The following is a 24,888-nucleotide window of genomic DNA, read 5'->3' on the forward strand; positions in this document are numbered from 1 at the left end:
TCTAGACACAATGATAGTATCTTAGCTTAAAAACAGGCCACAGAGAAGGAACCAGAACACAGGAGAAAGAACATGGGTTATGGTGTCAGTTCTGGGTTTTAATCCCAACTCTACCACATACTAGCTATGCATGTGATTTGGGGTTACTTAATCTCCCTAAGCCTCAGTTTCCTTATCTGTATAATGGGGATCATAACAGGACCGATCCACAGAATTATTGTGAGCGTTCCATGAGAGAACCATGTAAACGTAAGAAAGAAAGTGTTCCATAAATAGCAGAGGTTACACCACAGCCTATGGGGTCCACAGTCACTGAAAACAGGAATTTTGAGTTCAAGTGCAATTCAACAGTGGCAGCTTCATCCAGTGGCTGCAACCCACGTCCCCCTCCTTTCCTTCAGATCCATCCCACCTCTGTGTCTACTGAATTACACAATCATGCATCTCATATCATTTCATTTGGAAAGGGAAAAATCAAATAGCTGCCTTGGCATTTATTAGCTGCCTGATCTTAGGCAAATATCCTTCGACTCCGAGCTTTAATTTATAAATTGCCTGTGAGATGGAGGTAATGAAACTCCTCTCTCCACCCCACAGGGTAGTTCTGAGAAGTGAGTGAGAGCATGCCGCCACCTGCAAAGCTCCACACGAAAAGAAGTCATCGTCCTTGTCCTGCTGCCCCCCTCCCCTGGTGACAGGAGCTGCATGTCCCGGGTAGAGTTTGGGGCACTCAGTCCCCGTAGCCTGTTGATCTGGGGCCTCGGAAGCTGGAAACGAATGGGCCACATAAACATCAGAAAGACCAGAGTGAGTGTTTCACAGGCCATAGGAACGAGCTGGCTGAGCCATCACTATTTGCAAATCCGCACTAATTGGTCATTACGGAGAGAAGCACACCAGTCCAGCACGAATTTCTCACAGCTCATTTTTAATCATGCACTGATCCTTCATAACGTCCTTTCCCCTATCACTCCATTCTCCAGCGCTAACAGATAGAATAAGGGGCCCACAGGAGTATTTCTGAGAAATGCCATTTCCAACAGCTGTACAAAGCGATTTCTCATTCCTATCGGGGGAGGCCGTCTTACGTGTCTGCGGACGCTACCATCCGACATGTTTCCTGGATGCAAGTAAAGAACACAGCACCTTTCCACGTCATCATCCATCCCTTCTCTAATGCCATCTAACGGATGGTGTTCAGTGCGTTCCCTTCCTGGTTTACCTGTCATGGAAAGACACTCCACCTGTCCCACAGCTGCTCTTGGGATGTTAAGGCGGGTTGGCACAGACGGAGCTTCCTCATCTATGCCACTGCAGGGTCACTGGCAGACAAATACCTGGCTGTCTGCCCATGCCCTGAGTCACAAGGGGCCTCAGGAATGTGGTGAACCCTGACAGTGACCAAGAAACCCCTTCCTCAACCTAAATGTCCACTGACAGATGAATGGATAAAGAAGATGTGGTACGTATATACAATGGAATATTACTCAGCCATAAAAGAGAATGAAATAATGCCATTCGCAGCAACATGGGTGCAACTAGAGATTATCATACTAAGCGAAGTAAATCTAAGAGAAAGACAAATACCATGTATCACTTACATGTGGAATCTAAAATATGACATAAATGAACCTACCTATGAAACAGAAGTAGACTCACAGACATAGAAAACAGACTGGTGGTTGCCAAGGGAGATGGGGTTGGGAGAGGGATGGAGTGGGAGCATGGGGTGAGCAGATGTAAGCTATTATATACAGGATGGATAAACAAGGTCCTACCGTATGGCACAGGGAACTATATTCAATATCCTATGATAAACCATAATGGAAAAGAATATAAAAAAAGAAGGTATATAGTATATGTATAACTGAACCACTCTGCTGTACAGCAGAAATTAACATGACATTGTAAATCAACTATACTTCAATTAAAAAAAAAAAAAACAAAAAAAACTGAAACCTTGGGGCTTCCCTGGTGGCGCAGTGGTTGAGAGTCTGCCTGCCAATGCAGGGGACACGGGTTCAAGCCCTGGTCTGGGAAGATCCCACATGCCGCGGAGCAACTAAGCCCGTAAGCCACAATTACTGAGGCTGCACGTCTGGAGCCTGTGCTCTGCAACAAGAGAGGCCACGATAGTGAGAGGCCCGCGCACCGCGATGAAGAATGGCCCCCGCTTGCTGGAACTGGAGAAAGCCCTCGCACAGAAACGAAGACCCAACACAGCCATAAGTAAATAAATAAATTAATTAATTAATTAAAAAAAAAAACAACTGAAACCTCTTCCTAATGGCTTTATGTCTCTTAGGCATCCAGTGCTGAGTTTACTGTGTATCATTCATTTAGCAAATGTTTTCATAGGTGAGGCACCATCATGGTTTAGGTTTGCTGAGCAGGTGTTAAGGCTACAAGGGAGATGAAAAACAGACAGGATCCCAGCTATTTCGGAGCCTGCACTCTAGGGGAGACAGACATTTACCAGCTTATCACACAAAGGCGTGAAAGCTTACACTCGGCAGCGAGTTTACTGAAGAAACGTATGTGATCCTCCGAGAAGATACAACAAAGAAACCCCTATGAGACGACGAAGGCAGGGAAGGTGTCCTTGTGTACATGGGAGCTTAAGCAAGAGAACGCGGACTCAGTTAGCGATGGGGGAGAGCAGGCTCAGAGTACAAGAGACAGAAGAAATGCCTCATGCAAAGGCCCCCAGCGGAAGGGAAGGAGCAGAGCAGACTGGAAGATCCAGTGGGGAAGCAATGGAGCCAACAGTACAAGATGAAGTCAGGAGGAGGTAGGAGCCAGACGGTGCAGAAAAACTCGACTCAGTTAAGGACTGTGGTCTCCCCATCCTAGTAGCATCCGGAAATCACTGAAGGTTTTACGCAGAGGGTGGGGAAGGTGTGGCTGGGCTTGCCTTTGGAAAGGCTGACTCACGCTACTGACGGAGAACAGATGCGGGTGAGGAGATGTGAGCGGAGGAGAAGGGAAAAGACTTGTCTGGGAAAACAAAACAAAACAAAAAACTGCTGTTGTGTTGGCGAAAGAGCACACAGGGTTAGACAAGGATGGTAGCAGGGGAGACGAAGACCAGCTAGGACCTCAAATGGCCAGATGCTCGGAGAGAGAAAGGGACCCATCGAAGGCAAACTCTCGGTTCTGGATGAGCGACTAAGTAGGCGGTGGTGCTAGATTCCAGGAGAGGCTCAGGTCGGGGGGAGGGGGCAGACCACGGTTTAGGTTGGTTGAGCAGAATTATGTATAAATTATTATGACTGTTATCATGAATTATGGAAAAATTATGTTTTACAAAATGCCTTCATACTCACTGTCCTTACCAGATTCTGACAACTGCTTCACGGGATACAGGACTGTGGGTGATAGATGTTTAAGAGGCAGGGAAATAAAATGCAGATGGTAGGGACACTGCATGGCAGAGTCAGCAGCAGAAGGCAGGGTCAAGGGCAGGACTCTGGAGACAATATCCTTTAGAACACATCAGACTGTTATTTTTTTAATTTAATATTAAATATTTAATATTTAATATTTAATATTTTTTAAGCCATGGAGTCCTCAATTCAAATGGACAAAACTCCAGTGTGTAAAAATAATGGATACCTGGATTCATGTGGGCATCAGGGAGTCAGAGCCCTAGTCTTCCCCCACACCAGTCCCCTCCTTTCCTCCAAGACCCTAAGGAAGCCTTGGGGTTCCCGGGGGCAGCTCACAGGCCACCATGCCTTACCTTTCAACCTCCCAACTGCCTGTGGATTTCCCTACGGGCCTTCAATCAAGAGCATTTGAATCCTATATTGACATGGCTGCAAAGAGGAATGAGGGATTGTCAAGAACCTGCTGCATTTCAGGCTCTGCTGGGCCTTCACATGAGTTATCTTATTTAATCCAATATCTTCTTCCACAGCTGGCAGGGTTCCACCCATTTTCAGCTGATCAAGCCAAGGCTCAGAACACAAATCAGATAGCTCTTTAATGGTAAGATGGGAAATGAAGCTGGGGTTTTCAACTACTTCGTGGTTCCTCAAAGAGCAGAGGGGGTGCAGGCTTGCACAGGGCACAGACACAGGACTGCACTAAGAAAGAACATGCATATGCTTTGCCAGACCTGCACCCCCCCGCCCCCCGCTGCTTTTCCCCATGGTGTTGGCCCTCAGACCCCGGGAGACAGAGTGGCTTGCTTTCACCTTAATTAGCGCAGCAATTTGCTAAATTTTGTTTTTCCCTTTTTAAGAGTGTTAATCAATTTTAGCTCAGAATAGATTGGAATGGCACACAAATTACCACGACAATCCCCAAATGCTAAATTCCGAACATCTCGATCAACCTCAGAGCCTGAAATATGGGAAAATCAGCAACTCTGGTCAACATCTTTGTGATCTATTTAAAATGCTATGGCTCTGAAATGAAAAGATAATGGCTTTATGAGGTTTAGACCAAGCAATTTGCTAAAATCTGCCTCATGCCTAGGTGTTTAGTCCTTCCCAAGGTGACTGGAGACAGAGCAGCAACGGTTTCTGCAAAGTTACATGTTCCACTAATAACAGCAATTGATTAAATCCACAAGCATTACAGGGGACGAACAAATGCGCCAGAAATACAGAAAAGAACAAGATGTGCTCCCAGCCCCGTCCCCTGTTAAGAAGGTTCTAAACTAAAGCAGTCGACGGGCAAGTGAACAGAAAACGTCTTCCTCTTTCCTGGAGGAGTCATGGAAAGTTCTCAGAGGGGGTGGCCATGGAGCTGAGTCCTGAAGGATGAGTGGGAGCTGTGACAGGTAGCTGGAAGGGTGTGTCAGATAGAAGGAACAGCAGAAGCAAAGGCTCAAATGCAGGAGGGAGGGCAGAGAGCCCAGAGGTGGTTTCTTCGAGCTGAGTAATAAGCAAATTTGCAGGAATGGCCAGAGATGAGACTGGAAGATGAGTCAAGAGCCAGAATATGCAGGACTTTTAAATCAGACTGTGAATCTCAAGCTTGATGCAGACCACGTGGTACCACAGGAGGATTTTAAGCAAGGGAATGACATGGCCAAATGAGTCTCCCTTGGTTGAAACCCTCTGGCCCAACATAATCCTTAATATTTATTCAACATAGTCTTTTAAAGCACATTCACATATGTTCTCTCATTTGAGCCTCTTAATTACTCCATGAGGTTGGTGTTATAAGTACATTTCTACTCATGAAAAAACAGATCCAAAGGTATAGCTTGTTTACTTTGTGTCTTATGACCAGTAAATGACAACATACGAATTCAAACCCAGGCCTGTCGGACTCAGCGCTGACCTCACCGGGTAACAGAATTCTCCAGATATCGGCTACCATAGGCCTTCCTTAAATACGGACCAGGCCGGTAGCCTCCAGCCTCCACAGAAAGCCTTGGTGGCCAGAACTGCACAGACCAACACGCATTCTGTGCTAAAGAAATGGTTGCTTTAATGCTTCAGATAATCAAATCAGAGTCAAGTGGCAAACACCCTCAGTTATACCCTGGACGTTTCCGGTTTGCAAGCTGAGATTTCTGCCTTTGCTGCTGTCTACTAAACCAGAAACAAGAAAAGCATCCTGCTTGACCTCCCTTCCCACCGGTACCTTGAGCTCATCCGCATTGTAGAAGTCTACTCGCACAGCAGGCACCATCCAGGTCTGGAAGAGCGTCGCCAGGATCTGCTCGGCGATGGAGTCGGCGATGAGGTGGAAATGCAGGGGGTTCCGCCTGTGGGCAGGGAGAGGAGGAGAGTCAGGAGGGAGAACCAAGGCCGCAGAGACACGCTCTTACCAGCTGGTAATGTGTGGCCAGTTTCTAACAGCAGTGATGAAGGACAATCAGGCATGTTTCCTACTGGGGAGGATGTCAGAGCTGAGAAGGAGAGAGGATGTCTCATCCAACCTCAGGATTTCAGAGACGTGGCAACCAAGGACCAGAGAGAGTAAAATCACTGGTGACACTCAATGTAAGCCAACTGCCATACCTGTTACTACGGCATCTGTGCTTCTAAAAATCTTAAGTAGAGCATGTGTAACAATTTGGTCAATGCTTTCTCTTTACCACCTGGATGTACCGGCATCAGTGCAGAAGCACGTGGACAAAGGATGAGGTCTCTGGACCAGCTGTGTGGAGTGGGCAAGTCACTTCTCCCCCAGCATAGCACTAAGTCCTATCTTCTGCCTGTTCCTCTCCAAAAGAGAAACAGGCAGCCACGATGGCATCACCTGGGGCTCCCATAATTGAGTATCAGCTCACCCTCACTTGTAATATTTCTAAAGCCTTTATTCATTCTACCTTAGTTGACCCACTGTTACACTGAGCCAGCACCCAAAATACAAACCAGCAGTACACAAGGGCAAAGCTTCCAATTCAAATGGAAATGGGTTTGAAGCCCAGATCTGGCATCTATTACGGGAGGACTTTGAGCACGTCACTTATACCTCTGCACTGCTGCTTCTTCATTCTGCAAAATGTGAAAAGCCTCCTCTACAGGTTACTGGGTCAATTAGATAAGAAGTACAATATATGATGCATCTCAACAACAAACATAGATGGAATAATAATGGACAGCAGATACGCCTTCTTGAGGGACCGACAGGCACAAACCAGTAGTTCAACCCAGAAGAACTATCATCAGAAATATCATTGTTCTAGTACGAATAACAGCATACATCATAATACCACGAATGAGCACCTCTGGAAATCTAAAGATGAGAATGACCTCGCCCACCCCAACCTCAAGCAGTTCTTACTACTTAGAGACAGTTAAATATAAACCCAAATATAAACAGAAGGTGGATTGTGATAACAGGTACAACAGAACACAAGGTTCCAGGAGAGTAAAGAAAAAGAAGGGCTAATCTGGACCGGGTCAGAAGAATGTGTAAGAGTTGGGGTAAGTAGTGCCCTGAAGGATAAATGACTTTATTCTTGGCAAAGGAAGAGGGGACTCGATCCAAGGAGAATAACACGAGACTCTGGCTGGAGCCCAGTGGGTGCTGAGGGTGTGGTGGGAAGGGAAGGGCTAGCAGGGACTCGCGGGTTCGAGCAGAGAAGGGGAGAGATGCAAGCGCGTAGGGAGCAGTGCAATGAACGCCCACTTATACAGTCTGGATTTGATCAGCTCGGTGTGGGTGAGTAACAGACTGGCCCCATAGCTCTCAGCCTCCTGCACAATCGCTCTCCAGCCCTGTTCTAAGTTCTAGATACACAGATTTCTTTCAATTCCCCCTACCCCCATGCTCTCTCTCCACCTGGGCCTTTGCACATACCGTTTACTCTGCAGGAAACCCTCTTGCATTTGCACATTCTGTAAATACTTATTAAACGCCCACTGTTCACCAGGTGACGAGCAGGATGCTGGGGACATGGTGGTAAGACACCATCCCTGCTCTCGTGGTCCTGTCCTCTCCTTCTTCCTCCTCCTCCTCCCCCGCCTCCACAGCCCCCATTCAGCATTTGGTTCTCTCTCACCCAGCCTTCACTTCTGAGGTCTGCCATCATTTGCTCTTAGAATCCTTCCCTGACGACCCAGGACTAAGTCAGGGGCCCTTCCTAATGCACAGTCACCTCAGCATCTGTGCCCATCCTGAGGCTGTGGTTGCCTGTTTACTGGTCTGCATCCCCCCTCGACCGTGAGCTCAGGTTAGTCAGGGGCCCTTCCTAATGCACAGTCATCTCAGCATCTGTGCCCATCCTTAGGCTGTGGTTGCCTGTTTACTGGTCCGCATCCCCCCTCGACCGTGAGCTCAGGGGGGTAAAGGATGATGCCCGTTGCGTTGAAATGGAGAGCCCCATGATCGAACTCAGTGCCTGGGATGCAGCAGGAGTTCAATAAACGAAATGAAGAGTGGGATAGGTGATGGATGGTGGGCAGCTAAGGGGAACAGAGGTGTACACCTCATTTAGGAGATTAGGTGAATGTGAAACGAGAATCCGACTTAGTGTCTGGGGAAGAGCAACAGAGAAGTGGAATCCAGAGGAATTTCAGGAGAAGAGATCTTAGATATGGGAGAAATGGAGAGGAAGAGGAAGACACGGGGGTTCCTGGGCTGGTGGTGATTCGTTCAGGACAGGGGCTACAAGAAGAAAGGCACACTGGAGGAAGACGATGGGTTTGGGACTGGGTATACCAAGTTTAAGGTGAGGGTGGCAAAGCCAGGTGGAGCTGGGTAGATGAGTCTAGACCTGAAGAAAGTTATTATCCAAGGCCAACCTGCCAAACACATAACAGGCGCTCAGGGTGCTGAGCTGAACAAATGACCCGAAGGAGCAATCAGCATTGCTGAATTTCTCCATGGCACCCATGGCATGAACACTGCAAACTCTCCCATTAAACTATCTATACTCAGAAGGAAGGGGCATGCTTGCCTTACAGCTTCCTTGGAAGCCCTATAGGTCGCTTCCCTATAAGAAGATGCCAGCAGTCCTAGGTGATGATTGGTGGCATGAGGCAGTGATGGTGTGTTTGTTCACTGGCCAGTGACTTACCTGGACGCTAAGCCAGAGACAGCTAGACAGCCACCTGGAAGTCAGAGGGTCCCTGTAGCCCTCAGTGTCGGCACAGTCCTCCCCCTCTCCCACGAGCCGTGACCGGAGTCTTATGTACCAAGAATGAATGAAGATAAATCTGTATAACTGTCAGCTTGCATTTTTATCCACAGTAGAGAGATGGCTTTTTTTAAAACACTTATTTATTATTTATTTATGGCTGTGTTGGGTCTTCGTTTCCGTGCGAGGGCTTGCTCTAGTTGCAACAAGCGGGGGCCACTCTTCATTGCGATGCGCGGGCCTCTCACTATCGCGGCCTCTCTTGTTGTGGAGCACAGACTCCAGACGCGCAGGCTCAGTAGTTGTGGCTCACGGGCCTAGTTACTCCGCGGCATGTGGGATCTTCCCAGACCAGGGCTCGAACCCGTGTCCCCTGCATTGGCAGGCAGACACTCAACCACTGCGCCACCAGGGAAGCCCGAGAGACGGCTTAATTTTAGACATGGGGTAACAATACCAAACACATCAAGATACTCATATTTGCCCCAACGCATCACGTTTTCCACACATCTGTATCTTTGTCTGGGCTGTTCCTTCTCCCTGGGATACTCCCCTGATACTTGGAGCTCCCTGAGTACCTGTTCTTCCTTTCAAACTCCCCTTGTCAGGCATCTCCTCCTCAAAGCCCTCTCTCTGTGAGCCCATCCTCATCCCTCCCTTTTCCTGCTAACTGGGCACCTCAAATGCAAAGCTAATCTACCACTTACGGCAAAGTACTGTGTGATACAAATTCAAACACCTGGCTCCTTCTCTCCACCACGAGGCCTCTGAGAACAGGAACCACCTTTTCATCGCCACCCCCAGTGCCCAGCAGAGAGGATGGCAAATAATGGGTGCTCAAGAAACACTGGTATGGGCTTCCCTGGTGGCGCAGTGGTTGAGAATCTGCCTGCCAATGCAGGGGACACGGGTTCGAGCCCTGGTCTGGGAAGATCCCACGTGCCGCGGAGCAGCTGGGCCCGTGAGCCACAACTGCTGAGCCTGCGCGTCTGGAGCCTGTGCTCCGCAACAAGAGAGGCCGCGATAGTGAGAGGCCCGCACACCGCGATGAAGAGTGGCCCCCGCTTGCCGCAACTAGAGAAAGCCCTCGCACGGAAACGAAGACCCAACACAGCCAAAATAAATAAATAAATAAATAATTTAAAAAAAAAAAAAAAAAAAAGAAACACTGGTACAACAGAGGAAGAAAGCCAGCGCCCCTCCTTCCCTGTCACCGTTCACATTCCCATAAGAAGTAAAAGCAGCTGATGGCACGCTTGCATCAACGGTTCAGGGCTGGCGCTCTGCTCCAGGACATCTGGGTCAGAACCCTGGCTGCATTAATGACTAACCAAGTGACCGAAAGCATGTGACTTCATCTCTCTATGCCTCAATTTCTTCATTTCAAATCACAAACAATAATGGTAGGTAAGCAGTAGTACATTGGGTAATTGTGACAATTAAGTGATGCACATAAAGCACTTAGCAAATACCTGGCATGTAGTATTTCAATACATGCTAACAATTGGTATGGTCTGAATGTTCGCTGCCCCCCACCCCAAATTCGTATGTTCAATCCTAACCCCTAAGGTGATGATACCAGGAGGTATGGCCTTTGGGAGGTATTTAGGTCACTAGGGAAGAGTCCTCCTGAAAGGGATAAGTGCCCTTATAAAAGAGGCCCTCTTGTTTTTTTTGACCACATGAGAACACAGAGAGAAGTCTGCAGTCTGTAATCAGGAAGTTGGCCCCCAGCCAGAGTCAGGCCACGCTGGTGCCATGATTTTGGACTTCCCAGCCTCTAGAACTGAGAAAAAAAATAAATTTCTCTTGTTTATGAGCCACACAGTTTGTGGTATTCTGTTATAGCTGCCTGAATGGACTAGGACCACTATTATCTACATTAACTTATGAAGCTGTTATTTTCTCTATTGCTTTTGCGTCACTTTTCAAATAAAGTGTTTTCAATTAATTCTTCCATTCACAGACAAAAAATGAGTTGAATGAATAAACATCCGACAAAGAGCTATCAAGCAGCAAGTAAGGCAGAATAGGGATTTAGACAATGAATGGGCTCCGAGTCCTCTCTTCAGGCAGCAATCAATCTGGCAGAGACAGAGAAAGAATACAAATAACCACATAAACGTTAGAACACCGGTGTGCCATAACACTGGGCTACACACACAGCCGCAAAGTTTGGGAATGGCACAGCTCCCAGGGAGCCACCTGAAGACACGGACATGGACAGTGAGTGAAGGTACTCTTGGAACTGGATAGTGAACAACTTGCACAACGGTACAGGACGGTTCCACAAGGAGGAACATACATGCTACTGGAGTATAAGGGTGGGAGAGACCACTTCTCACTAGTGGACAATCTAGGAAGTGTCCATGGATGATGTGGCAAGTAAACCGGACCTTTGGATGCAAAAAGATGGAGGATACAGGAAGGCATTCTGCAGGAGGTAACAGAATAAGGAAAGGAACAGAGGTGGGAAAGTCCACCGTACGTCAGTGAAAGAACAATGGTCTTATTTGAGTGGATCACACAACAACGTTTATTGAACACCTAGCGTATGCCCGGAATGGGGAGGGAAAAAAGAAGAGAGAGACAGTATTAACAACAGGAAGACAGCCAGACAATGTTTGGGGAGCTCAGTAGGCAGCAGATTGAAGTTGTAATTCAGGAGGTTAATCTAGTTACCGAGCAGAAGATGGGCCAGCGTGGGTAAGAGGAACAGGCTCTCAGAGGAGGACGGTGCAAGCATCTGTATGAGGCTCTCCCCCTCTTCTGCATTCTTCCTCTGGTCTATTTAAAGCATCTCTCCAGAAGGGAGTTTAACTCCAGAAAGACACTGGGCTCATCTTTAGGGCTAAACTAGGTGTTTGCATTGTCAAAGGGGTCAGTGAGCCTCATCAGCTTCCCTCATTAGACAACCAGGAAAATGCTTAATCAGAGGACACACAGTCCCCAGCTCAGGGGACCACCAGGACCCTGACAGTTTGCTGACCCCGTCTCAGTAATCCAATGCGGTCTAGCCAGCAGTAGCGCACGTCTCATCGTGGGGAGGATGAACACCTGGAGGGGCTCTGCTAATGTTCCACCTTGGGGACCATCACAAGGATGTGGGTCCCGTCAACTGCACCTCCAGCGGCCACGAGGAAAAGCACCTGAAAGCATGGCCCAGACCACTTTTCATAGAGCCCCTGTGTAAGCCAGAATGTCGCCCTTGAGCTTTAACTTCTGAATCCGGCTGCCAACCAGATGGTCCCACTTCATATCCCATGGGCCCCTTGGAATCAAGACGACCCAATTACAACCCTCCTAACAAACCAAGAATGTCAGCTCCATGGGGACAGGGACCTGGTTGGTCATTCACTGGTGTATCCCACCCCCTGGAACAGCGCCTGGCATATTAAATAGGGGCTCGTGTTGTCCTCTCTTGGCCCCTTACACGTGTCCGTCCTCCTGAATTCCCTGCCTGAGTGAAAGGTGCACCATTCACCCAGACTTATAAGCTAGAAATGGGATTGTCACCTGGGCTCCTTCCCCGCCCACGTCCCACACACCCAGTCAACCGCAAGTCCCCAGAGGCAGCGTTAGTCTCATGGTTGGATCTTTGAAGCCAAACCGCCTGGCTGCTTCTTATCTAGGTCCTGTCACAAATGATGTGACCTTGAGTGAGCTTTTTAAATCTTAGTCTCAGTTTCCAAATCTGTAAAATGGGGTTGATACTGATGGCTCCTACCTCAAAGTTACTGTCCAATTAACTGAGTTAAAATATATAAAGGACTTAGAACGGTGACTCACAGGCAGTAAGGACTTCATAAATATTAGCTATTATTATCCCAACTAACCTTCAGTAACATCTTATGAATATATTCACCCCTCCTCTCTCCGATCTCTGAGCTTGCTCCCTCCAATAGCTCGTCCATCCTGGAAGCCCTGAGCTCTCTAAAATGATCACGTGATCCCCCACTCACCGTACAGCCTCCCGCCTGGAGCTAACAGGACCTTCAATGAGCTCACCCCGTCCCCCGTCCATGCTCACGCCTCCCCACTTCCTCCTGCACTCCAGCCATTGTCCTCCGCAGACCTGCATGTGGCCACCTCTTATCCCTCCTTCAAGAATAAACTGAAGTGTCATCTCTTCAAGGAAGCCCTCCGTGGCTACTCTATCCAAAATGCCCCTCTCCCTCCCCATCACTCCCCACCCCACTGCCCTGTTTGGTTTCTGTCTAGCACTGACTAGTATTAGAAATCTCCATCTTCATCTGCAGGTCTGTCTCCACCCTCCACTAGAATGTGAGCTGTCTAGGGTAGAGATTCTCTCGTTTCACAGAGCGCCTACTCTGTCGTTAACCCCCTCTACAACCCTAGTGCCTAGAAAGTGCCTGGCCGTGAGTCAGGTCCAGGACTTGGCCACGTTCTCCCACAGGCTGTGTTCACGCTGTCGTGGCTTCCACACCGCCTACACGTTGCCGCACTTCCCTTCCAGCCTTCTGTTCTCAATTTAGATGCCATGGCTCCAAGGAAGCCATTCCACGGAGTCAGATGCCCTTTCTTAGTGCCTCCCACTGACATCAGGGCTCAAAACTTAGATTTTTGCAACTGTTCCCTGTTAGACGGAGTCTTGGCACTGGAAGCTACATTTTGTTGATGATCTTTTCCTCAGATTGTTAACAGTTCCTTGTAGATATAATCATCCAGTGATTGTTTATTGAAAGAACGAATGAACGGACAGATGAATAATTACCGAAGAGAACCAAGTTCCCTCAGAGTGGACACAATTACCTGGAAATTAGGTGCAGAGGCACTTTGAAGAAAATGTGAGAGTAAATCTTTTAATTTGGGGTTAGGTGATGGTTTCTTAGATATGACATCCAAAGGTCAAACAACAAAAGAAAAACAGATAAACTGGTCTTCAAAATTAAAAACTTTTGTGTTTCAGAAAACACCATCAAGAAAGTGAAAAAGACAGCCCCAGAATGGGAGAAAATATCTGCAAAGCATATGTCTGATAAGGGACTTAAAACCAAGAATGTGTAAAGATATTTTACAGTTCAAGACAAAGACAAGTTAGCAGGTTAAAAACGGAGCAAAGGATCTGAATGGTCATTTCTTGGAGAAGATATACAAATGCCAATAAGCACAGGAAACGATGCTCAACATCACTAGTCACTAGGGAAATGCAAATCAAAAGTCAGACACCACCTCCCACCCACTAACATGGCTAAAATAAAGAGATAGATGATAACAAGTGTTGGTAAAGATATGGAGATACTGGAACTCTCATTTGTTACTTGTGGAATTCTAAAATGACTGTAGCTGCTTTGGAAAACTGTTTTGCAGTTTCTCAGAAAATTGAGCAAAGCTACCATTGCTGAGTTACCCAGCAATTCCACTCCTCGTTATATACGAAAAAATATGAAAACATATATTCACACAAAAGCTTGAACACAAACATCCAGAGTAGCATTATTCATAATAGTCAAAAAGTAGAAACAACCCAAATGGCCACCAATTGATGAATAAACAAAATGTAGTACATGCATACAATGGAATATTACTAGGCAATAAAAAGGAATGAAGTACTGACACGTGCTACAACATGGATGAGCCTTGAAAACATTATGCTACGTAGGAGAACCCAGTCACAAAAGACCAAATAGTACATGATCCTGTTGATATGAGATGTCCAGAATAAACACATCCATAAAAACAGAAAGTAGACTAGTGGCTGCCAGGGGATGGAGGGAGGGGGAAATGGGGAGTGACTGCTAATACATATGGGTGTTTCTCTACAAGATGAAGAAAATGATCTAATGTTAGATAGTGGTGACAGCTGCATAACTCTGACTACACTAAAAACCACTTTTCAAGAGTGAATTTCATGGTATGTGATTTACATTCCAATGCTTACTTACTGGCCTGAGATGTGGAGTGATGGCCTGACCTACGAGTTTGGGAGAGGGATTGAGGTCTGGTCTGTTCAGCTGTCTCTGGGCTTCTTTCCGTGGGGAACTGTGTTGTACAGTAAATCATTTGCCCAGGTGGGGAAGGCCTGCAGTTGTCCAGGTTGGCTCAGACGGTAAGTAAACCCAATTCATGAGGCCAAAAAAGAACCCACAGTTGAAAGAACATCCCACAATTCGGGACTAACAGCAGTAGAGGTGATATTTCATTCTCCATGTGTAACTTCTGAGTCTTATTTTGCAATTGGTTCCTAACTCAGGAAGGTAAAAATGTTTTAAAGATAGAGGCCTCCAATTCCCCAAATCAGCCAGAGGTGATGAGCAGCCATCCTATTCTCTGTTGTCCAGAGGTAAATTAGCAAGAGTTAGACAGATGTTAAGCACATATTTACGCCAAAATGAGTTTCATTAACTGAAGATAATAAGAACTCATTCAGAAGAATCACGAAAGGAATAATTTTCTTAATATATGATTCAATGTTATTTAATTTTACATCTATATAACATCTGAAATAGTCTTTTATACCAGTCTACCAGTTACATACGCATTTTGGGAGCACTGCTTTAAGCCCATGAGAAAAGGCTTCTACCTGAACAGGCAAGCTTGAGGACACATCTTCAAATACAGTGGGGTCCACTTGGTTGGGTTCAAGCAACACAGACACTAGGTCTGCTCTAATTCAGACCAGATCACACTTTTTTAACAAAGAAGGAAGCAAGTGCATGCTTCATCTTTAGCACAGCCTGCAGATTTTGCTCATAATGAGCAATGCTCCTGCTGCCTCCGGTTTCCTTAACTGCTCCCCTGTTCCAGGCTGGGATGCAATAAATGTGGTAATACAAAGAGGCAAAGATGATTAAACCCTAGCTTTCTCCCTGCTTTTCCATTCTTATTTTGTCAGGAATGTGCCACGGCCCCTGTAAGGCAATCCAAAGTCTGTTTTTTATTAAAATATACAGGGACAGCTGAGTTGAAATAATCCTGAATTATTAAGGTTACAATGGAATTGCAGTTTTAGAAAAAGAAAGAGCCTGTGACAGCAACTCGAATGCTCAGGGAATCTGTTACACTGAGAGGTTTAAATGGAACTCACCGCAGAAGACCACAGCAGCCCGAATGAGGGCTCTTCAGTGTGAGTTCTTGGTTTGGGGGAGGACAAGTGGCCTCGGTAATGTGGGAAGAATCGAGGACAAGTCAGTATCATGTCAGAAAAGCTCTCCCGGGGAGAAGAACAGAGCAAATCAAAGGTCTCATGGTGTAGTAAAAGCAGCATGGATTCCAGGGTTGGCCGGAGCCAAGGCTGGAAACCCAGGAGCATCACTTATTCACCTGTGACCTTGAACAAGCTATTTAACCTCTCTGAGCCTCAGTTTCCTCGTCCATTTGTGGGAGTAACGGCATCCACTGTACAGGGTTGGGATGAAGGTCAAATACAATGACCTATCCTTGGCATCTGAACTGTACGAATTAATTCTTTTTGGTCTTACATATACATGCGTGACTGAATAGCATAGATCTTTTACCTGTTCACAGATTCTACATGTCCTTGCTGTTTTTCTCCCTGAACTTTAGTGAGGTAAAATTGACAAATAAAAATTGTATATATTTAAGGTGTACATTAAATACTTTGAAAACATTAAAGGTGATATTTTTATACATGTATACATTGTGAAATCATCATCGCAATCAAGCTAATTAACACATCTATCGCCTCACATAGTTACCATTTTCTTTTCTTTCCTCCATGCGATTTTCTTAAGTCTTACTAGAACACTAATGTCCAGGCCTTTAAAACCACTATTTATACTTAACACCTCAAAAATACATACCTGGCGGGGGGGATGAGGATGATAATGGAAATTACAGGAATAATAATAATGTCTACATGGTCACCCAAAATGATGAATGAAAATAAAAATAAGAAAATGATACTCAAAACGGTAACTTTCCAAGAGCTCAGACTCTGAAGCTAGACTGACTGTGTCCAAACCCAGCCCTGCCCCTCCTCTCTCTGTGACCCTGAGCCTTGACTTCACATGTGGATCCTCAGTTTCATCATCTATAAAATGGGGATACCAGTAACCACACCATGGAACTACATGAACATTCAATGCATTCATATCTGAAAAACACTCAGAACACAAGAAACACAGCCTGATGTAGAGTGAGAACTACCTTCCTATTTGTTAAATAAATAAAATACATAAATGTTTCACATCGATTACCTCTTTTGATATTCACAATAGGGCTCTATGAGAGGTTGGGGAGCAAGGCAAAGCTCCAAGAAGTACAGTGACCTGCTGGGTCACCAGCTCATAGATGGAAAGCCCAGAATCAGAACCTACTTCTAGTTTCTTTTACTTAAATCCTAGGTTCCTCCCTTCCAAATCTGGAAACTGCTTCTATAACAAGTTTAAGCCTGAATAAGCAATAAGACAATTAGAGGCAGACACTGGTCACGAAGATGCTCTTTTATCCTCTCTGTTCTTGAGGGGCACAAGTAAAGCTAAAAAAAAAAAAAAAAAAAGACGGGCGCGCACGCACACACACACACACAAAACCCCAGCTGTTTGACATGCAAAGTAAGGCAAATCACCCAGTTTCTTCCTGCCAACAGCGCTGTGGAGTAAGAGTAAGTAGATCATCCCAGCAAACGAATATTAAATGTTTACAAGCTGGTCCACCTTCCTGCCCAGGAGGTAAGCACTTAGTGACTAAGTGAATATATATACTTTTTCCTCTGCTCACTAAAAGCTCGGTTTCCTTGAAGAGCAGCTATACTTCCCAGTTTATCTGCACCTGTGATTGGAGTTACAGGCATCCCCCCAATTTTTCTTTAAATAGTCTCCCATCTAGGTGACAGAGACACATATTGTGTTATTTTCTACTAGGTAAACCTTTGCTCACATTTATTTTGTATTTATTTTTCTCATCCTCCTTTTTTCTTCATCATAGAAGGTGCAGAATAAGATGACCAAAAATATATATAAAGAGAAAACAAAACCAAGATCATCTGTATTTCTACCACCCAGACACAACATACAAAAATTCCATTTTTCATGTATGTTTTGCTATTCTTTCATCCCCTGTATTTCAACCATGTATATGTGTATCTGTATGCATGCCACACATGTGTGCATGTATTTATATAGTGGAACGATGTTTGGTTTTTTTTTTAAAGGAATTCCTTTATTTATTTATTTATTTTTGGCTGTGTTGGGTCTTCGTTTCTGTGCGAGGGCTTTCTATAATTGCGGTGAGCGGGGGCCACTCTCCATCGCAGTGCGCGGGCCTCTCACCATCGCGGCCTCCCCTGTTGCGGAGCACAGGCTCCAGACGCACAGGCTCAGTAGTTGTGGCTCACGGGCCCAGCCGCTCCGCGGCATGTGGGATCCTCCCAGACATGGGCTCGAACCCGTGTCCCCTGCATTGGCAGGCAGATTTTCAACCACTGCGCCACCAGGGAAGCCCTATATAGTGGAACGATGTTATGCATGAGTTTTTGAATTGTGTTGTCACTCACCTTATATCATAAAATATCACTTGTCCATGTTATGACATACTTTTTACAACCAGCTAAGAATATGGTTTACTATAAGAGGACATTCCATTATTTAGACTTACTGTTTAAGTATTATTTGAATTTGTATGATTATAAGCAATATTTTGTAAAAACTTTTTTTCTGTAATTAGGATTATCCTTTTAAGACAGACTCCCTAAAGTAGTCATAGGGTAAATGTCTTGGTCATAATACTATGAACTTTCTTTCTAAAAGGTTATAGCAATTTTTTAGTGCCAGCATCAGCATATAAGAGTGCCCATACACTTTTACTATCTTTTAAAATATAGTGTGCCCACTGTCATTAAGCGTGCTGCAGAAGCAAATTTGATTTGATGTAACAAAGCAAACCTTAAATGAAATTCTGCTGAAATTCTTGTCTGGAAAATAAATCTAATTACTGTAATTAACAGTGAAAGCCAAAAGAAGCATCCTGCACCACTATATTATTAACATTAAGAAGGTACTCCATTTGTCAAAGTATTTTATAATCAAGTATTAGTTAATCCTCATAGCGTGCTTCGGAAACAATGAAGCTATTTATAGCTGGACTTTCTGAGCTGAATGTCTTTCAAAGGTCCTTTTGTCTTGATATCTCAAATCATTATCACCAGCATATCAATTCACAGAATGATTCGCATCTGTAGAATTTCAAGGATGGGAGGGACTTAATTGGTTATTCGGTCCAAGGAGATCAAGTAGTCACTGATGTGGGGTGTAGAATGTTCATACCACATACTGAGAATTTGCTTTCTTCTCAAATCCTTATGCCGCCATGAAAGTATGGCATGCCATCAGCAGCTGATAATAAAACTACTGCTATTTTTTAAAATTTATTTATTATTTTATTTATTTACTTTTGGCTGCGTTGGGTCTTCGTTGCTGCGCACAGGCTTTCTCTAGTTGTGGCGAGCAGGGGCTACTCTTTGTTGCAGTGCGCGGGCTTCTCATTGCGGTGGCTTCTCTTGTTGTGGAGCGTGGGCTCTAGGCGCGCGGGCTTCAGTAGTTGTGGCACACGGGCCCAGTAGTTGCGGTGCACGGGCTTAGTTGCTCCGTGGCATGTGGGAATCTTCCTGGATCAGGGCTCAAACTCGTGTGCCCTGCATTGGCAGGCGGATTCTTAACCACTGCGCCACCAGGGAAGCCCACTATTGCTATTTTTAAATTTAACATCTTTGTGCTTCAGCTACTTTAGGAGTAAAAGTTTATACTCAACAGGATTCTTACGATTTCAACAACTATTGGAATTATTTAGGTTTTATGACCTTAAATGTGCCATAATTGAGAAAGAGCACGACTACCTGTAATCATGCAAATACTCTTCTCTAAAGAGTGGGCTTTTTTTTTCAATCAGGGAGGGACCCGAGTTCTTTAGTGGAGGCAAGGAATAAACACATAAAGGCTGAGAACCACTCATCTGATTCAATGTTTAGCCTACATAATGCCTGGTTTCAAGGGGCAGATGAAGGCTGCAGAACCATGAGTCTCAAAAATGCACAGAAGCCATGGTGTTGGGAAAGGGCCCTTCTTCTTTCGCATTCCCATCTCCTCCTCAGACGTACAACTGAAATCACAGTGGCAACCGGACAGAGCTACAAGGAGGACCTGAGCACCCCTAGCAGTAACTGATCCTGTAATATATTTGTTGGTTGTTCACCTCTCCCAACTCCCTTCCCTGCTCCAGAAGGCAGTGAATCTGATGTTTTGCTAACCTGCCAGCTGACTGCAGGAACACTGGGGGCCCAGCAAGAACCAGCCACGTGAGTTCAGTACAAACAGCTGAGCTAAGAAATATTGTTTTCAACCAAGTAAGTTTTGGGGTGAACTGATTCCTAGCAAAAGCTAACTGATATACAAACTGGGGTCTCAAGAGTGAGATGATCTGCTGAACATCACTGAGCTATATAGTGGCCTGAATGTGAAATCAAACTAAATCTGGGCTAGTAGGTAACTGGTTGAATTAACACTCTTCAGGTTATTTATTAATGCAGTCTCCTAGGTTCACTTATTAAACAAGTCAACACTTACTGAGCATATAATACATGTTAAGTACTTTGCTGAGATACTGGGAAAACAGGAAAAATAAGGCATGGTGTCTGTCTCCAGAAGCCCCAGATTCTACTACAGAAGATATAACATGAATACATAAATAAATTACAATGTAATAAATATAACGATAGAAAGATACACAGGGTATTATGGGCTGGTAGAAGGGGAGCCCCAACCCAGGCTTCCGGTTAGAAATGATGCCTACACAAAGGCTTCAAGGATAAAAGGAGTTTGCCAGCCTGGGGTGGCAGGGAGAGGCAGGGGGAGGGGAGAAATGGGCAGAGAGAGCGGCAAGAGGAAAACAACAGGCAGGGCGCACCTTGGAGAGGGTGGGGACCTACCAGCAGATCAGTGCTACTGGAGCATGAAGAAACAGCAAGGAGGAGAAAGAGAACACTGCTGAGAATGACGTCACCTCCCGGATGGTCTGTGTGCCACAGTAAAGAGATTCAATTCTCTTCCCTCGACAAGGAGAAGCTAATGAAAGGTTTTAGGAAATCAGATTTGCATGCCTGAAATATCGTTCTGACATTAGGGAGGATGGGTCAGGGAGACAGAAAGCACAGCTGAGAGTACATGTAGACATGAGCTATGACAGTCACAGTGGGGATGGAGGGGAAGGGGTGGAACTGAAAATTACTTAGGCAGGAGGACCTCAAGGCATCGGTGACAGATGGGCTGGTTGGGGGACTGAGAGAGGAAGTGGACACAAGATGAATCCCACCTTCCTGCAGGGTGGGTATGTCTTGGGCGTCCACCATCTCTCCCTTCTCCTTTTATGCTGTTGACAGATTTTGGTGTAAAACTTTACATTGATCACTGTTCAATTAAACTGTGGGAGCTTTTCATGACTGTTCCTACTGCTAAGACCCTTCTGGATCCTGCCGTGGTCATCGGATACATTTCCATGCTGCTGGATGCAGCTGTGGATGGGCTTCATCCAAACCCTTGGTAAGAAAGAATGTTCGAGCAGAGCCCAAGGACACTGGCTGGGGCCATAGGCCCAATTCTGGATACACTCTGAATATAACTAGGTATCAATCAAAATAGTGAGGGGACAGAAGAAAAGTGCCATGAAAAAGTATTATAAAAGCAAATGGCAGGAGTTTGACTTGGAGAACAGAGGACTCAGGAGGGACCGTCATTTCCAGGTGGAAGAGGAATCCATCCTTTGTATGACTGTCTCCATGGTGATGCACTAGCACCAACGGACTTCATCACACAATCTACCCGTTGGAAAAGTTCAGTTTGATGTAAGGCAGGACTGTCTAATGGTCAGAAACACCCGGAGGTGGGATGGGCTACGCTGGAATAGAATAAGCATCCTGTATTAGCTTGCTAGAATTGCCATAACAAAATGCCACAGACTGGGTGCCTTAAACAAGTGGAATTTATTTTCTCTAGTTCTGAAGGCTAGGAGTCCAAAATCAAGGTCTCAGCAGGGTTGGTTTCTTCTAAGGTTTCTCCCCTTGGCTTGGAAATGGCTGTCCCTCTGTCCTAATCTTCTCTTCTTATAAAAACCTCAGTCATACTGGATTAGGGCCTACCTATATGACCTCGTTTTAACTTAATTATCTCTTGAAAGGTCCTATCTCCAAATACCATCACATTCTGAGGTCCTGGAGTTTAGGATTCAAACAGATAAAATTTAGGGGGACACAATTCAGTCCATAACACAACTTGTCAACAGGGACGTGTAAATGGAGGTATGATGACTGTCAGGCAGGGGAAGGCAATGAAGAAACTGAAGTAGCAAATCTGGAGTGTCCTTGAAGGTCCCTTAAGGTCTAAGAGCTACAATTCTAAACATCTCGAGAGGGCACCTCATCACTGCTGTTAAACATTATTAACATGATAATCTCCCCAGGGTTTCAGACAATATTCACATTTTCATGGCAGCTTAAATGACCGATGAGAAACGTTGCTTTTATTTAACCCTTTCTGGAGGAAAGGCACAGGCTGGCAGCTACACACGTGAGCCCGCAGAGGACAACAGTCACGCTTACCTGTGAAACAGGACAGACTTCACCAAGGTGACGACATCCCGGCTGGCGTTGTATCCGGCACAGACAATGGCAACGTGGATCGTCTGGGAAGCAAAGCAAGCAGGGGAGCAGTTAGATGGAGGAAGCGGACTTTCCTGGCGCTTTGGACCGCACGAAAAAGTGCCCTTATTTCTTGCTGGGATCACTGGGACACAAAAAGCGTTGGCGGCAGCTGTCAAGAATAACTCGAGACAGTTTTATTAAGGCCTTTTTAATCGGTTTATGGAGCTGTCATCATTTGGAAACCATTAAGGCTCTTTTCAATTACATTTTGGGGATGAGAGAAATGGCAATTGGCTTGAATAGCTAAACAGTGAGTCCGGGGCCCCCATGCCTGGAGACAGTGACAACTGGTAACAAGAGAAGAGAAAGTAATACGCCCTGAAAGGATGAACTGACAATCGGGGATCTCAGACGGAGACGTGGTGGCTCAGAGTTTGGGAAACGTTCTCACAAGATGTCTCAGGTCAGGGGTAACCTGAAAACAGGGCAAAGGGACCAACAACCACCTATGGGCCCCAGCTGGGACGCCATTCAAGGAACTGAAGACGGGCAGAATCAACGGGACGAGGATGGGTCACCTCCTCCAAGCACTCGAGAGCATGGGCGCCAGTCTGTCCGTTAACCAATCACATAACATGAGGGGCGTGACACGTGTCCTGCAGGATGTCACGAGCACTCGAGAGCATGGGCCCCAGTCTGTCCGTTAACCAATCACGTAACGTGAGGGGCGTGACACATGTCCTGCAGGATGTCACGAGCACTCGAGAGCATGGGCCCCAGTCTGTCCGTTAACCAATCACTGCAACGTGAGGGGCATGACACGTGTCCTGCAGGATGTCACGGAAGGGAACTACGCCACGGGCAGAAATACAGCACACCGCGGTCCAATCACAGCAAAAACGTCAAGAGCTGAGCTTCCCAAATGGGGTGACTTGGAACCTTGGTGTGCCGTGAAATGAATTACAGGCGACAAAGACGCTCATCTCTTGAAGTGAGATCTCCAGGCTACCAGGCAGGGCTACCCCTCAGGCTTGGCTGCCCTCTGCTGCCAGCAATTTTTCCTATTCACCTCCTTGTACCATACAGTTATCATCCTCTGTGGGAGCCACACCTGACAACGACTGGAAAGTACTGCCCTAGGGCATCCCCTTTAGGAAGTTGCCCAGCCTCTCTCAGAAGAGCTGGAAGAAAGGGTGGGGGGGGGGTGGTTCCTGCCTCTCCATGTTGTCCTTTTACCAAAGCACAGCCTCCCTCGAATTGAAACCTGCCTACTAACACCCACTCCAGCCCTGTTCTGTCCTGGGAGTACTGCAGAACCAATATGCTCCCCAGGGCACCCAATACTGAAATTCGAGGGAGGGGTCTTGATAGGTGCCTCTTTGTTTTCAGAACCACACACATGGCCCTTCCTCCCAGGGCCCGGCTCCCAGACCCCCTGTTATCCTCATGAGTCACTTCCAACTGCAGTGCAGTTCTGAGGTCCTGGTCACTGCCACACAGGCTTCCCCAGACCTACTTTCAGCACCGTGCCTCCTGACATCACCAAGGGAAGCTTAGCCATCTCAAGGATAAACCAGCCAAGAGCCTGGAATGCACTTCCAAGACCTCTTCAACTCCAGTGACCTTCACTGCACCTTGGCCACCCACTCTCAATACCAGGAGCTGAACTTCAGCTTCATCCAGATGCTCATTTCGAGAAATCCTAAAATCACGGGTTCACCCGCAGCTGCGGGATTCTCAGAGCCTCTCACCCCTGCACCTTCCCCTCCCCATCCTGAAGAACCCCATTTCGCCCTGTGTATCAGGCCCTACCTTGCCTGACCCATCTACTGTGCCCTTGGCTCCCTGACATGTTCAACCCCACACTCAATACACAAACCCCGACTCCTGGACCAGGGCTACAGGGTCCCTCCTCCAGACTTAAACCTGGGGATCAAGAAGGAGGACGAGGCAAGATAAAAGAGAAAAATAATCACCACACTAAGAGCTAATATTTATTGAGCAAATTATTACATTCCAGGTACTGTACTCAGCACACAGACTGCCAGATTTAGTTGTACAAGGCAAGTACAGTGTTACTATTTCAGCATTATAGATCAGGAAACACGCTGAGAGAGATGGGATTTGAATTCTGCAAAAGAGATTCTTCACCCTGCTGGCGGTACATCAGAAACACCCAAAAGATTTAAAAAATACACCCTGTGCCCCAGCCCCATCTCAGACCAATTAACAATCTCCTATGCTCAAGATCTTAAAATACCCTGCTGGAAGGTGGTGGTTCTCAACGGCGTGTAATTCACTCCCCTCTGCCTCCCCCAGAACAGGCGTCAATGTCTGGACTCATTTTTGGTTGTCAGTCCTGGGGGTGTGCAGGGCTACTGGCATCCGGTGGGTGGCGCCCAGGGATGGTGCTCAACATCCTACAATGCGCAGGAGGCATTCCACCAAAAAAATGATGCTGTGCAAAAGGTCCAGGTTTTCAGGATGGGGAGGCGGGTGGGGGAGGCTCAGATCTCACGGGGCACCAAAGACACCTTTCTCAAACTCATTTCTGCACATCTCAACCTCTCCACCTGTAAAACGATGACAGCCCCGCTCATCTCCGGATAATATCTCCAAAAGACTCGGAATCAAAGCCTGTAATGTGGATGCAACTGTCACTGTTTAAATCATGAAGGAAACGGATAGGGAAACGCCTGCACGTGGGAGACATAACCAGGGTGGGGAT

At 46.2% G+C, this 24,888-nt stretch overlaps 1 protein-coding gene across 3 annotated transcripts in view; it reads right to left on the bottom strand.

The window, feature by feature from the left end:
• LARGE1 (LARGE xylosyl- and glucuronyltransferase 1) overlaps positions 1-24,888 on the bottom strand; it is a 603,452-nt gene that overhangs the window by 287,222 nt on the left and 291,342 nt on the right. For all 3 annotated transcript variants that reach the window (XM_068561740.1, XM_068561739.1, XM_068561741.1), the window contains 2 exons: positions 22,119-22,201; positions 5,602-5,725 (listed from right to left, as the gene is read on the bottom strand). In XM_068561740.1, coding sequence (XP_068417841.1) covers positions 5,602-5,725; positions 22,119-22,201 — 207 coding nt within the window. The remainder of the gene's footprint in view (positions 1-5,601; positions 5,726-22,118; positions 22,202-24,888) is intronic.

Source organism: Eschrichtius robustus, chromosome 13 (assembly GCF_028021215.1).
Source record: "Eschrichtius robustus isolate mEscRob2 chromosome 13, mEscRob2.pri, whole genome shotgun sequence".
Lineage (NCBI taxonomy): Eukaryota > Metazoa > Chordata > Mammalia > Artiodactyla > Eschrichtiidae > Eschrichtius > Eschrichtius robustus.